Raw genomic sequence first — 15428 nt, 5'->3', positions numbered from 1 at the left:
GGAGCGCAACCTGTTAATAACAGGTAGAAAACCGAGCCTGGAGCATTCAGTATTTTAGAGGGAAAAAGTTGGCGATTCCCCCCCGCCCCCCGCATTCCGAATTAGCTAGCTGCCTAATTGCTCCAAAGCGATCCTGATGCACACACTTGGATCGCGGAAGAGCAAAATTTTTCAACCTTCCCCCCGCGTGGCTGGAGAAGTGGCGGGGCTCCCAGTGACCCCAAGGCTCCTCCCACCCCTACCCCCACTTTCACCCCTCTCTTCCCCGGGGCTGGACTGTTTCACCCTGTCTCCAGGCAACCGCCAGGCGCGATGCGGGACGTCATTTCCTGAAGAGCCCGCGGGGGGAGGGGGCGGGAGAGGGGGAGGGGCACGGGGGCGGGGCCAAGTCTGGGCTGGCGACAGCGACGGCGTCGGAACTCGCTGGAAGATCGGCCCCGGGCAGCTCAACAGTTCGCAAAGTCTGGGCTCGCGGCCGCGCGACTCCGTCTGCGCCCGGGCGGCGCAGGGGCGCGGGGGGCCCCGGGCTGCTGCATCCCAGGGCTGCCCCGGACATGCCCCGCAACCCTCGCCGGACGCCCGCGCGGCTCCACCGGCTGCGATTCGGGGGGCTCTGGGACTAGAGCGCCCCCACCCCAACTTCTGACTTTGGGGTCCCCCAGCCCGAGAGGAACGGGCAGGCCTGCTGGGGGAGCCCCAGGCATGGTGTGACGGGGCGGTCAGCTTTGCTGCGCCCCCCACTCCGGCCACCCGTCGTCCCTGTGCGCTCCAGAATGTAGCTGCTGTCTCCGCGACCTCCGGGCTCCAGCCGCCAACTCCTTGTCCCCCGGAGACCTCGCCGCCGTCTCCGCGTTGCCCGGATTCCCGCCGCCGTCTCTGCGCCCCGCGGACTTCAGTTTCGCGACCTCCTCCATCTTCGCGCTCCCGGGACTCCAGCAGCGGTCTCCGCGATCCCCCCAGGATTCAGGCACTGTTTCCGCGCCCCCCAAACCCAGACTCGAGCCGCGATCTCCGCGCTCCCCGGCATCCAGCTGTCGCGCCGGGGACGGCGAGTGCGGCCGCTGCCCCACCGCGCGCCCCGAGCCCGCCGGGGCCTCGGCGGGGAGATGAACGCGCCGCTGGACGGCCTGTCGGTGAGCTCGTCCTCCACCGGCTCGCTGGGCTCGGCGGCCGGGCCGGGCGGCGGCGGGGGCGCGGGGCTGCGGCTGCTGTCTGCCAACGTGCGCCAGCTGCACCAGGCGCTGACGGCGCTGCTGAGCGAGGCGGAGCGGGAGCAGTTCACGCACTGCCTGAACGCGTACCACGCGCGCCGCAACGTCTTCGACCTGGTGCGCACCCTGCGCGTGCTGCTGGACAGCCCGGGCAAGCGGCGCCTGCTGCCCATGCTGCGTCTGGTCATCCCGCGCTCCGACCAGCTGCTCTTCGACCAGTACACGGCCGAGGGCCTCTACCTGCCCGCCACCACCCCCTACAGGCAGGCCGCCTGGGGCGCCCCCGACGGCGCGGGGCCCGGGGAGGTGCGCCTGGTGAGCCTGCGACGCGCCAAGGCCCACGAGGGCTTGGGCTTCAGCATTCGCGGGGGCTCGGAGCACGGCGTGGGCATCTACGTGTCGCTGGTGGAGCCAGGCTCTCTGGCCGAGAAGGAGGGGCTGCGAGTCGGGGACCAGATTCTGCGTGTCAACGATAAATCCCTGGCCCGGGTGACCCACGCTGAGGCCGTCAAGGTAGGGCTCTGGTTTGGGGACGAGTATGCGGCAGAGTGGTGCACCGCCTCATGGTGGCAGTAGCTCCGTGCTGTGTGTCCTTGGGCAAATCCCTTGACCTTTCTGGTCAAGGGATTAAAATGTTTCTTTAAAATAGGAATATCTAGTTTTTGCCAGGCACTGGGAATATAGTGAAGAGCAAAATAGACATGGACCCTGCCTTCGTGGGGCATCAAGGCTAGTGTGTGGCAGACAGACATTATCAAATCTGGGGCAGATGTATGATCACAAAGTGTGAACAGGGCTGTGGATTCTTATGAGCATTAAAAGAGAGAAGGTCTGCACTTGGCATATGGTTAGTAATCAGTGGGTGGCCTCCGCTTCTGCTGCTGTCCGTCTGATTTTCTGTAGGCTTTTGTCCCTGAAAGAAAGTTTCCTTAGCAACAAAGTGGTCCAAGGAGGCTGTTCTGGTGGTTCACAGAGGTCTGGCCTGACCCTGCTGTTTATGGACCAGGCTGTGTGTCCTGGGACAAGTTACTTTCCCTCTCAGAACGTCTGGTTCTCCACTTGGAATATGGGGCAGTTGGACCAGATCGGTGTCCCTAAGCTTGTTGTAAATCACGCCCTTACCAGAATGTCAAGAATAAATCCCCCACCCCCTTGAGAGTAGTTGTAATTTTTGTGTAATTGAGAAAAAGAACCTCATGACTACAAGCTGCTAGAGATTTAATCCTGCTGTTTAAAGGAATGTGCGTGTTTGCTAGTCTCTCGCCAGGGCTGTTGAAAACCAGTTGGAGTATGAGATGGGTAGTGTTTGGTCTACATGTGGCTTCAAGGATCCTTTACAGGCGTACACACACACACACCCCCCTTCGTGTGCAGGAAGTGAAGAGTTTTGGGGAAGGGAATAGTAACACCCTCTACTTCTGCAGAGAAGATGCTCCTATGCCCCAACTTCTCATCACCCCACCTCTTGCCTGCACCCTGGGTCCTTCTCAGTGCAGGGGTTTTGAACTCCAGCCCAGAGCCTGCTTCCTGCTGGGAAAACAGGTGACAGAGGTCCGGGACTCCTTCCTGTGTGCTGTTCAGTGACCTGTGGTCAGGTGCGTCTTGAGCCCACTTTCTGCCTGTTTACCTGGGACGTGACCATCTCATCTCTGACCTTGGCTTCCTTCATTTGCTTCCCAACCCATCTGCCCCTTGGGGAGGCCCCTGAGGGTTTTGGAAACTTCTTTGCTGCCTCTGGAAAAAGGCTGATCCGTTTATATTGTTTGGGGGTGCAGCAGACAAAGCTCCTTGTGGGTTTCCATGCGCCCATCCTCCTCTCTGTCTCCCCCCCGAATCAGTCTTTTCCCTTTATCTGACATTCCATTTATCTTCCATATAAAGAAACAGTCCATTAGCCTTTGACCCTAAAAGGTCTGGAGTTCCCAGATGATAAATTTATACTCTAAAGATCCTTGCTCCAAATGGTCATTTATAAACGTGGATTCAATTTTAGTGGCAATTTAAAAAGACTTGGGTAACTTAATCATCACAAGGTGATAGACTTATGGAAGGCCTTAAGTAACCTGTGCATTAAAAACTCGGACTGTCCTCTCGCTTCGCACCCCAGATCAGCCACCCCTGTAAGGCTGAAGCTGCTTGGCTGGGAGTTCCAGTTGGGCCCTCCCCCACGGTCAATGATGCTCTGCTCTCCTGTCCAACCTCCCTCAACTACACCGCCTACTGTTACTCTGTGACTCAGAGCAGCACCAGGCCTCAGCTGTTTATTGACTCTTGGTGCTTCCAGACTAAATCCTAAACTCTCCATGGCGTAGGTTTTGAGGCCCCAGAACTAATCCTTGCAGGAAGGAGAGGTTGATGGAGCAGAACTGGCCGCCTGGGAGCTCGTGTGAGCTGAGCAGCCCCTTCGTCCCTGACTGTCACTTTTTCTACCAAGGCGATGTCTGCTAAGGCACAGTGAGCTCCTGCCCTCAGGGATGTCCCTCCTCCGGCCAACGCCAGACACATAACCTGCCCAGAATACACCCCTTTGGACCTTTCAGAAGCAACAGGCAAAATGAGTGCGGCTTTGTTTCACCTTAACTCCAGGGGGAGAAGGGGACAGACTTTCCATGGGTGGAATTTAAAACGGAGGAGGCGGGACCTCATCTCTGTGGCCTCCGCAGCGAGCGCCTCCGGGTCGCAGGAAGGGCAGACAGTTTCAGGGATGGTTTAGAAGAGCACCTGGAGCCGTTGACACATTTCCACAAAATTAAGGGAGTTAAGTCCTTAACTGGAAGCCAAAAAGGGCGCTGGCTCCTCTACTAGGTACAGACTGCCTTTAACCGGGATTTCTCCACTCCCGCTCCCTCTCTATCAGCTACCGTGCAGCAGGGCACCGTGTCAGGGATTTTATGATAAAGGTGCATTCCTATTAACTGAACTTCAGACTTTATTCACATGCCACCAATTTTTCTGCTAATGCCCTTCTTCTGCTCCAGGATATGACGTTGCGTTTAGTACAAGACGTGTTTTCTTTTTATTTCTTCTTCAATTTTATTTTATGTATTTGTCTATTTATTTATTGCTTCCTCCTTCCAGCTTTCTTGAGGCATAACTGACAAATAAAAATTGTATATATTTAAGGTGTACCATGTGAGGATTTGATATACCTATGCGTTGTAAAATGATTACCATAATCAAGCTAATTAACATATCCATCACCTTACATAGTTGTCTTATTTTTGTGGTGAGAACACTTAAGATGTAATTCTCTTAGCGAATTTCAAGTATACAATACAGAATTATTAACTATAGTCACCATGCTGTGCATTAGATCCCCAGAACTTACTCATCTTAGAATTTGTACCCTTTGACCAATATCTCCCCATTTCCCCCATCTCCCAGCCCTTGGCAACGACCATTCTACTCTCTGCTTCTGTGAGTTTGACTTTTTAAAATTCCACATATAAGTGGGATCATACAGTATTTGTCTTTCTGTGTCTGACTTATTTCACTTAGTATAATGTCCTCCAGGTTCATCCAAGTTGTCACAAATGGCAGGATTTCCTTCTTTCTATGGCTGAATAATATTCCATTATGTATATGTATATGCCACATTTACTTTCTCCATTCGTCTGTCAGCAGACACTTAGGTTGTTTCCATGTTTTGGCTATTAAGGAGATGTGTTTTCAATCTTAAAATCTTTATTTTTCTTCTGCAGGTAGAAAGAGGGGGAAAAGATCTCTGAGCTTCCCAAAGGAGAGATTAAGAGTGTGTGTATGTGGGTGTATGTATAATAAAAAGAAAATTAAATTTTAGGAATCAAGTACATAAGAGTTTATGAATCAGAGAGGGTCACCTCTTCCCCGTGAAGAGAGGAGATTGAACATATGAAGTTTTCTCCGCTTGTCTCTCTGGAGAGTCAAGTATCCCCTGTTGCCCAGAGCAGTTCAGCGAGGATTTTATCCTCTGTGCTCCGATCAGGTGGGGCTCTGTCTCTCTCCTGAAGCCTATTTGCTAAATCAGCAGAGACAGGTCCAGATATGGCAAGCCATTTACTATTTGCAATTATGTTGAAACGTTTGATTTTTGAAAAATCTATCTGGAGGGAACAGGAGCCAAACTAATAATAATAAAAGAGTAGACCTTTCAAAGATTTGCAGACAAAAATGCTTGATAAATTGGCCAAGGAGTGCACAGATCAGGGATGCCGCATTGGGCTCTGCATCATGCTTGCTGTGTGACCTTGGACCTGTCACTGACCCTCTCTGTGTCGTAGTGTGGATGGACCAGGGGCTGCCCAAGACCCCTGCCAGCTCAGTCTGCGATTTGCTCAGAATGTGCTACACAGAAGGCATTTAGAATGTCTAATCAGATGTTTTCTTGTTCTTTTGGAGTTGCTTTCATTTAAGGCAGAGTGAGGAAAGTTGGCTAAGGATTGGGAGACAAGAATCTTGGCGCTCTGTGTAGCCTCCTACTAGATCAAGAAATTGATGGGTTACACATTGTACTGATGAGAACTTGACTGCCATCCCTCAACCCAAGAACACCAACCCTGGTGCCATTCCAGAGTAAATGAGAAAATGACAATAGGATTGTGTGCACAGCAACAACCTGGGAACACTCAAAATCAACCTGCCTCACTCACTTGTGTTCTGAGTCCTGAAGTCTGCGGGTAGCAGAACACAGGGCATCCAGGTGCTGCTGGGATGTGCGTGTGTATGTGTGTGTTGCATCTCGATAAAAATTAAGCAGGGTCATTCCAGTCTCAGCATCCCCCTGGGTCCATCTAAGAACATATTAGAATTTGAAACGTTCCAGAAGTTAAAAACAGTGGCCGGCCCTTTTATTTAGTTCAAGTGGTCACACCCTCCCTTCCTTTGCATAATAAGCCAGGAAGAATCTGTTCGTATTAATATATAAGTCATTGTATTTGGTCTGGCACGTTCTAAGCGACACATTTGTCATTTTCCCATTGTACGTGGTAACTGAAGCCATTACAAATTATTACGGCTTCCGATTTTGTGTCTTAAACAGCAGCTTCTCCCGCTGGTGTCATTTCTGCATTCCGATTTGGAAACCGCGAGAATGTGCTCATGGGTATGCACAGACTTTCCTCTGTCCCTGCACTCAGTCTGGGTCCTATGGCGCCTAGTAAGGACGTGTTGAAAGCTCCCTGTTAATAACCCTGTTATTGAATAGATGTTTGCTTGTTGGATCCAGAGTCTGATGGAGGTACATTGAGAGGGTCCATTTCTTTAATTTAGTCTTGTATGTTTATTTGGCTCAAGGTTTTAGAAAATTATAATGCCTATGTAGGACAAAATCCTTTCAACTGGTTGTTTACTGTTCTAATCTAAGCATTTTGTAGGCTGGAAGAGAATGCCTTTATTTTTCATGAATTGATATGTTTGTAGAAGATTTTTGCCTCCTGACTTTAAGCTGGACATGAAAGAGATATAGAATCACCCCCTCGCTAGCTTCTCGTGTTCCTGCCACCTCCCTCTTCCGACAAACCCGGCGTTGTTTATTACCTGCCAGAGATTCATCATTTGGATGGAGCTGCGAAGATAAGTATGAACCTTTGACCCCCGACCAATTGGATTTTGCGCGTGCTATTGCTTCCCACCTCCGCCTGCCTCCAGCCACGTGGCACATAGCCGGTACACACCTGTCAAGTGCACACAGCCCCTTAGGTGCCCCTCTGCTCATGCTCAGAGCACGTGCGCATCTCCTCCGAGTCGTAATCCCCCCTCCACCCTGCAAGGGGCTTTGTACTGAAGCAGGCGTCTGTGGGGGATTAGGATCCAACAGGCTTCTCAGCAAGGTTCTTTGATGACCTGGAAGGGCAGCATCTGGTCTCCACTGCTCAGAGACCCCAGACCAGTGCCCAGCAAGGACCAGAGAATAAATGAGAAGGCATGGCATTTAATGATTGGAGGTGGCTGGAGGCTGAAATACAAATCTATCAAGACGGATTCTTTTCCTTGCTTTTTTTTCCGAACCCCCCAAGCGAGAATCGGTTGTGAACGCTGAACTCATACAGACTTCTAATTGCGCCTCAGGGTGCGGGCTGCTTTTTAAAGATTCCTGTGCTGCAGTTGTTTCCATTCTACGTTTATAGCACGGCAGGTGGAAAGGGTGCAAAGAGCAGGAATCAGACTTTCCATTCATTTCCCGTGCGTCCATGGCGTCAGCGGCAGGAGGCGGCGCCAGGGGGCTAGGGCACGTGTGTGTGAACTGTGCCTTCCTGGAGCACTGTTGGGAAGAGAGGAGGCTGATGATAGGGGGTGCCTACTGTGTTTCAGGTGCTTACTCCCTCCCAGGGGAGGCGGGGAGGCCAGGAAAGTCATGCTCAAGGAGGCACAATTGACTAGCCAGCGTCATTATTGGGATTAGGAACTACGTGGGCCTTCTGCCTTACCTCCCCACTGGACCCCAGCGCTAGGGTTGTGTCGCCAGCCCCTGCTGGAAGGCAGGTGGATGTCACATTTTGTGCCTGACATTTGGGGGCCTTTTAAGAACCATCCAAAGACTTAATTTTACTAAGTGGGGAGTCTGATGCCCACGCGTCAAAGGAAAGTGGCGTGTTTTAGCCCAGCCCATCATCGGGCAGAGCCATTTGTCCAGACACGCTCTGAGCAGCACTAACCACACTCAGGCCTGTGGCTGGACCTTGGAGGTCAGAGATGAAGGGTACATGGCCCTGCCCTCCTGGAGCCATGTGGGGGATGTGGACCCACCCATGGCCACAGGTCACCAGGTGTTTTAAGTGCTGTGATATCGACATCCCTGCCACCCTCTTCAGAGCAGCACCCCTCACCCCACCCCACCCAACCCCACTCCTCCATCCCTTTACTCTGCTTTAATTTCCTTGGACACACTTGTCACTACTAGAAGGATGTTTCGCTATGTTTATCGTCTCCCTTCCCCACTGTGAGTAAGCCCGGAGAACTGAGATCTGATCTGCATAGCTCACTCACATACCCCAGCGCCTCCTCAGTGCCTGGCACATAGTAGGTACTTTAATGAATGCAAATATTTGCCAAATGAGTGGAACGATCTTGCTCCCGTTGTGGTGCTGGTGAGCTCGGGATTCCTTGATTCCCGAGCACGGTATCTGAAGACAGTCCCTGTGTTGCAGCGTCGTGGGCGCTGGATAGAAACATCGTGGAGCGCCATAGGCTCTAGTGCGTGCTTTACCACGAAGCCGGCTGTGTGGCTGTGGGCACATCACGTGACATCTCTGAACCTCAGTCTTCGGAACTGTGAAATGGGCAGAGCCACCTCCCCCCGCCTGCTTCCCAGGAGGCTCTGGGGATCCAATAACTTAATAGGTGCCAAAACATCTGGTAAAAAGGAAACCCTTTACTAATGCTTTAGTGCAAGGTCTTTTAAAAAAATGTGGTCTGTGCCTAGGTGGGCAACAGCTTTCCCCTTCCTCTGCAGCCCATCTCTGCCCTACAAGACCCCTCTGGTTATTTCATTTGTCACTTGGCTCTTCATTTTAAAAACCACATTCCCAAACCAATGTTACTGCAATAAACAAAAAATTAAAAAAAAAAAAAAAAAAAACACATTCCCAGAAGTGAGTTATTTCCAAAGCCTGACTCTATCTGTGATTCCGAAGTAGAATCATTTATGCATCGTGAAGCAATCAATGAACCAATCTGGGGGGAGATATATCTTCTGGCTTTTTGTTCAAAAAGCAACCACCACCCTGTTCAGCTCTCAGGAAGCCCCAGCCTTTTGGGTGAAGGCAGAGCTCCTGCTGACCCCACGTATGTTTAAAAGCTGCTTGATTCTCCACCAAGAATGCCTAAGTGGGTTTATTTTTCCATCCTTTCCAGTCCCAGCCCCCTTGCCTCCTTCCTCCTTTGAGAATTGGTGTTCCTTCTACTGAATTGGCTGTGGTTGTGCTTCAGCTGGCAGCCAGTTTCCTAGTTATTTTTCCCCTCTACCTGAGTTTTCGGAATATCAGCATCCACTTTGAATGCAAAGCAAATATGTCAGCCTCCCGTGGACGAGTCCCAAGGTGTCCTCTTTACTGGAGTCTAAAGCTGCAGGTTACACGGAAGAACGTAGTCAAGTGGCAGCAAAAAAGGTGTTTCCAAATACGCAGGTGTTGGGGCCTTAGAAGTAGGCAGCTTGTCTGAGAATTAACAGGCCCCCCAGGTAGGTGATAACCACCCTGAGGTCAGGGAAGCACTGCCTGCCTCTAGGAGTCGCACCCCCACCCCAACACTGATCCACGTAAAGACTTGACCGGAGAGGCGGTCCCACCCTGTCCCCATCCTTGGCTGTTTTGGAGCACGACTCCAGACATGCAAGGTCGGCTGAGATATTGGAAAATCGAGGGAAGGGAGGTCTGCGCCCGAGAGGTTAGAGATGGCTTTTGGAGACGGACCTGGGTTCATCTGACGGTGTCCTTGGCTGTGACGTTGAGCAGTTCCCTTGGCCTCTCTGTGACTCAGACTCCCCCGCCCTTGAAGCCAGCTCACAGGCCTCACAAACTGGTCATTGTCGCCGCGACACATCAGAAGTTTGAAAAATACGGCCGCGGAGGTCCCACTGCAAGCATTGTAATGAAAAATGTTATGGACTGTATTCACTTGGCTTTGAAAGTCTTCCGTTGTGCCTGCTTAGTTTTAAAAAAAAAAAAAAAAGTGCCATTGGAAGAAAATTCCGGGACCCGGGGCCCTCGTGATCCGTCGTAGCTGTTTGAATTGCAGAGTCATTTACTAAGTGGACTCAATATTCCCGTGTAGTCAGAGTTTCTTTAAAAATGTGATTGCTCCTCTCTGGATCTCGGCATCTGCGTTTTTGTTTACAGCAGTCATCAAGCCCAGGGGTAGGATGGAATTGTGTGTCGTGACCTCCCTTAAAAATGTGGGGAGGCAAGACAGACGCGTGGCCTGGAGGCCAGCGTGTGACAGCCTTGTCCCTCGGATCGGCTGCATCCCCAAACTTGTTCCCCAGCATCCTTCCCTGATGGGCTCCCCAGGGGCCCTGATGAGGAAGGAGAGGAGGTGGCTGTTTCCAGAACCCATTAAGGCAATTAATGCAGGTGAACGTGGTGATTGGACAACATGGGCATCTACAATTAAAAAAAAAAAAAAACCTGTAATTTATTTGAACCCCATCTGAAATGGTGTGCTAGGCTTCATTAAGAGTTTTCTGATTAAGAAAAGAAAAGTGCTCCAGCTATCAGAAATCACTCCCACGCAGGGAGCGAAGCTTCGCTCAGAAGTTCCTGGGGAAGGGTTTGGCCATTTCCATCCTTCTGGCCCTGGGTGGAGGGTGTGGTATCCTTTGGTGCATCTGGACCCAGCATGGCCTTTATCCTTTCCTTCATCTCTCTCCTTCTTCCTCCTTCCTCTTTCTCCTTGGGGGCCCCAAACCTTTCCCAGATTCCCCCCAACTCGCTTGAACCCTCCTCCCACTCCAAGAGTCCTTCCGATCTTGAGATTTTAAGTCTACTGGGAAGGTCAGGATGTTCAGACCGCCCTCAGATTCCTGCCTCTCTTCCCTCAGAGGTCTGTATCTTCACCCAACTTCCAGCCATGTTGTCTGTGAACAGGATCTGTGCCTCTTTTCGTGTCTTTATTTTTTTATTTATATTTTCAGCTCTCCTCTGGTATTAGGAACAATCTTTACTTGCCCTGGCTCATCTCTCGCCCTCTGATGGCACCTCCCCTCTCACCCTCAAGTGATGGACATTTCCCAGGTTAGTAACCTTGACCTGCTCCTCTTCTCCACGGTCTCCCCATTGGGGCTTGTCCAGGCCTGACCTCTCTCCAGAACTTCTCAGACCACACATCCCCGCCCCACCATCGCCACTGTGAACCACAGCGGCCTCCTTACTGTCTGTCTCTCTTCTTGCTCATCCTCCCACCGTTCAACATCCTAGAGGCAGGAGGAACTTTCTAAATTTGCATCTAATCAAGCCGTGCCCTGCCTAGAGCCTTGCACACTTGGGCCGCCCATGATCTGATCCCTTTTACCCACAGACAGTCCTTTTCTCTGGCTGTTCCCCAAGCGCAGTCCACACTTGGCCAGACAAGCAACACACTCTCCTCTGAAACAAGGCTGCATTTCTCTGTACCTGCTGGTACCCCCAGCCCAGTGCATCCTCCCAGCAGACCTGGCTGCCCCCCACGGCTACCACATCTGCAGGAAACCTCTTCTTCCCCTCAGCATCCTCAGCATAGTGGCCGGCCTCACTTCTGTCATGACACAGATGATATATTTCCTAGTGTTTTCTTGTATTGCTCTGTGGACTCTAATAACCTTTGTATTGAGGAATCACACTGAGCCAGACACCATTCTCATACTTTCTGTGTATAAACTCATTTAAACCTCGCGACAGCCCTATTGGGTTTGAGGGAAGTACCACTTTTATCACTTGATTTTGCAAAATTGCCAAGAGTTTGTCACTTGACTGTTGTCACAAAGATGGAAAGTGGGATAGCCAGGATTTAAACCCAGATTTTGTTAAGTTGAGGGAATGGGTTGTCACTTCAACACCAGAGAGAGGCGACATCCCAGATGCTCTGGGTTCAAAGCCCAGATCTGCCACTTTGAACCTGTGTGGCCTTGAACAAGCTTCTTAACCTCTCTGATTCTCAGATTCCTCTTCAATAAAATCATGATGGGAATCATAGTCAAATGGCAGACAAGTTACTTCTTGATTCCATTTCCTCATCTCTGAAATGGGGATGCTGATGGCCACGCAGGTGATGTGTTAAAGCCCTGGGCCCATCTGTGAATCAGAACATTGAAGGATTGCCTACTATGTTCAGACCACTGTGATGGGGTGTGTTTTCCTACCAGACAACGCTCTTCTTGGTATAAAATACATAACACACAAGATGCTTACAAGCTGATGATACCAAGCACACTGATAAGTGTGGCCGCCATGAAGGGTCTTCTCTGTGAACCAGGAGCTCAGCTACAGCTTCATGCGAGTCCCTCCACCAACTCTTCACCACAGCCCCCCGGGGAGAGGAAACTGAGCGTCAAGAAGAGGAAGGGACCAGCCACCTGCACACAGGTGGGAGGTGGCAGGACCGAGATTTGAACCCATGTCTTCCTGCCCCCAAAAAGTGTGCCCATTGCTACTGCACTTGACTGCTTCCAACAGAGAAGTGGGGTGTACAGCCCAGCACGGTGCTGGCCGGAGCTGGGGTTCAGTACATGTACGTTTCTTCCCTGATTTTTTTTCTTATGGTAAGGGCTTTACAGCCACTTGATGAGAAAGCCCACAAGGTACCAGACAACCCAGCAACCCTGCCCTTTCCCGGGCAAGCTCTATGCATTTTATTAACTAGACGTTAGCTACAGAGGAGGCACTGGGATCTCTTTGCCTTTTTCTTTTCCCTCTCTCTTATCTCACTTGCCATGCATTTTTGTGCATTGTCTGTGGCAATTCCCTCAATAGATTATTAGCTGTGACTTCAATTCTACCCCCATTAGGATAAACCCATAACTTATGAAATCATCTCATTGAATGGTGGCGTCTCTGAATCTGTCTACACTGTCTGCCGGTTGGGCAGGATGGGAACCAGGTCTCCTGGGTCTCGTGTAAAAGGCTGGTGATTGTCGACCCCATCACAGACCTGACAAATAAGGGGCCATTTTGTTTGGTTTGTAGGAAACATGAGGAGTCAAGGAGTCTGCCTGGGCTTTTAAAATAAAATGTGTGTGTGTGTGTTTTAATGACCTAACAGATAGGGGTTCAATTTAGAAAGCTTAGAAACCCCAGGAAAACACAAAGGCAGAACACCAAAAATCAATGCTAATTCCGTCCACCCAGACATAATCACCACTGACAATTTGATTCCTGTCTGTCTGGTCCCCCTGTGTCCCTAGTACTAGGACTTTCCTACAAAACTGCCATTCTGTACATAGTTACGGAGCCTGCCTCTTTCACCAAACAATATATCAGGAATATTTTCCCACTCTGATAAATGTTTCCAGAACATGATTTTTAGCAATTGCATAATATATCATAGCAAAGAGGTACATGATTTATTTAACTAGTTTCTTCTTGTTGGACAGTTTGTTTTTTTAACATTATCCATATTGCTGCTTTAAACATCCTTACCCATTAATCTTTAAGTACATCTCTAATAATTCCTTGGGCTGTCTTTCTAGAGGTGGCATTGGCCCAGGGGATAGGCATATTTTTAAGGCTGCAGTAACTGTTGCCAAATTGCTCTTGGGGAAATGTTTGGTTTTTTTAAAGCCCCTCTTACCAACATTAGTGTCAGATACCTCATTTTTCCCAGGCTTGCTGACACTGGATATATATTTCTTTTCCATTTTTGCCAATCTGATAGACAAAAAGTATCCTGTTTTAATTTTACATAATTTAAAAAGTGAAGTTGAACTCCTTTGCCTGTGTGTTGTTTGTATAGCTGTATATATGTACATAATGTACATAATGTATCATGTACAATATGGTGTATTATATTTTTATTAGTGCCATCGAGTCGATTCCGACTCCTAGCGCCCCTGTGGACAGCAGAGCGGAACCCTGCTCGGTCTTTCTGCGCCCTCCTCTCACCTTCCGGCGCTGTATCAGACGATGCTCTGCTGCTATTCGTAGGGTTCTCCTGGCCAATTTTTTGGAAGTGGGTGGCCAGGTCCTTCTTCCTAGTCTGTCCTAGTCTGCAGGCTCCACTGAAACCTGTCTACCATGGTGACCCTGCTGGTATTTGAAATACTGGTGGCATAGCTACAGCATCACAGCAACGCGCAGCCACCACAGTATGACAACCGATAGACGGGTGGTGTGGTTCCCTGACTAGGAAATGAACCTGGGCCGTGGTGGTGAGAGCGCTGAATCTTAACCACTAGACCACCAGGGCTGGCTTGTATGTTATATACACATATATCATAATGTATATAATATACATAACATATTTATTTTTGGTGTGTAACTTATTGATGTCCAATGCCCATTTAATCACGAGAGTCTTACATTTCCATGTCATCCAATCTATCAGTCTTTCTGTTTATGGTATTTACTCAGTAGGTTGTTAGAAGACGGTTGATTCATCCACCTTGATTTGGACTCTTCAGTGGGAGGGTGAATTAAATCAGAAGCCCATCCCTTTGTTAACAGAGAACGCACAGAGAATGATGAGGGACAGGAGTGTAAAGAGTCCGGGAAGAGAACACACCCCATCCACGTATCCACTCGTGGACCAAGACAATGATACTGATAGAAGAACATTTTCCCAATGGATGGATGTCTATGGACATTGATTCTAGACAACAAACGCTCCATTGCAAACCCATCGAGGCCCATCTTGAGTGATTATATTTATGACTCCTAGAACCTGTTAGTTCTTCCTTAAAGGAGAAAAGAAAATAAGAAAGAGACAAAATTTAAAAGAACATTTGTAAAGCAATTTACTTAAATTATAAGAGGCTAAAAGCCAGGCTTAGTGGATAATTGAAGAATTGCATTAAAAGGGAATCAATATCTTTCTGGAATCTGCTCTGTCCTCATCTTCAGAGTTGTTTTGCAAAGGGATGGTACTCTGTCACTATCTTGCAAATTTCTCATAGCATTGTCCCCAAGGACAACATTTTCTTCCTCTCTTCGATCATTCGTGTCTTTCCTTTTCGCGCAGCCTTAACTCACTGAGACATTTAGGAACAAAGACATTGGAGAGCAGAGGCTTTAAAATGTCAAGACTTTGTTCCAACCTCTGGGATCCCGGCATTCCCGCACCGGAGCAAAGGTTTCTGTCTGTGTCTTCACACTGAGCCTTTGGAGAAGGTCAGACTCATAAAGAGAAGAGGATGTGGAGGGAATGCACTCGATTTTTAAAAAATCTACTTGGTAAGGCCCAAATTAAAGGCTAATTTAAACGCATTAAAGAAAACTGAAAAGAAGATACAAGATTCCCACCCTCATAACGTGCCATCATTTCTCTGCCGTCTTCCTGGTCTTGATCTCTGTGCACACACGTTTCCTCAATGTTTCCATCATCTGCTTTGTTCTTTTGTGCTTTGTGCATAGGTTGTCATGTTGTTTCACGATCCTTGTGTTGAGCTGCGTTTCAGGGAGGGAGTCTTGGATGGGCTCTCACAGCTGCTCTGCAGGCCAGTCAATTTTCCCTGGGATGCAGCAGCCCGAGGAGGTGAGGTGGCCGCAAAGAGCCAGAGCAGATGGGCCGTGTCGTGGCACAGCTTTGCCCCAGATCCTGGCCCCGTGATGGGCT

The 15428-nt window shown here is 49.7% G+C and overlaps 1 protein-coding gene across 3 annotated transcripts in view; it reads left to right on the top strand.

The window, feature by feature from the left end:
• Positions 1-434: 434 nt before the first annotated feature.
• The window catches only part of WHRN (whirlin), a 94671-nt gene continuing 79677 nt past the window's right edge, over positions 435-15428 (top strand). For all 3 annotated transcript variants that reach the window (XM_058523862.1, XM_058523861.1, XM_058523860.1), the window contains exon 1: positions 435-1724. In XM_058523862.1, the coding sequence (XP_058379845.1) occupies positions 1107-1724 (618 nt within the window). In that variant the 5' untranslated portion in view covers positions 435-1106. The remainder of the gene's footprint in view (positions 1725-15428) is intronic.

The sequence above is a fragment of the Diceros bicornis genome, chromosome 28, assembly GCF_020826845.1.
Source record: "Diceros bicornis minor isolate mBicDic1 chromosome 28, mDicBic1.mat.cur, whole genome shotgun sequence".
Taxonomy (NCBI): domain Eukaryota; kingdom Metazoa; phylum Chordata; class Mammalia; order Perissodactyla; family Rhinocerotidae; genus Diceros; species Diceros bicornis.
Note: the sequence above shows the minus strand (reverse complement) of the source record. Positions and strands in the feature narration are given on the sequence as shown.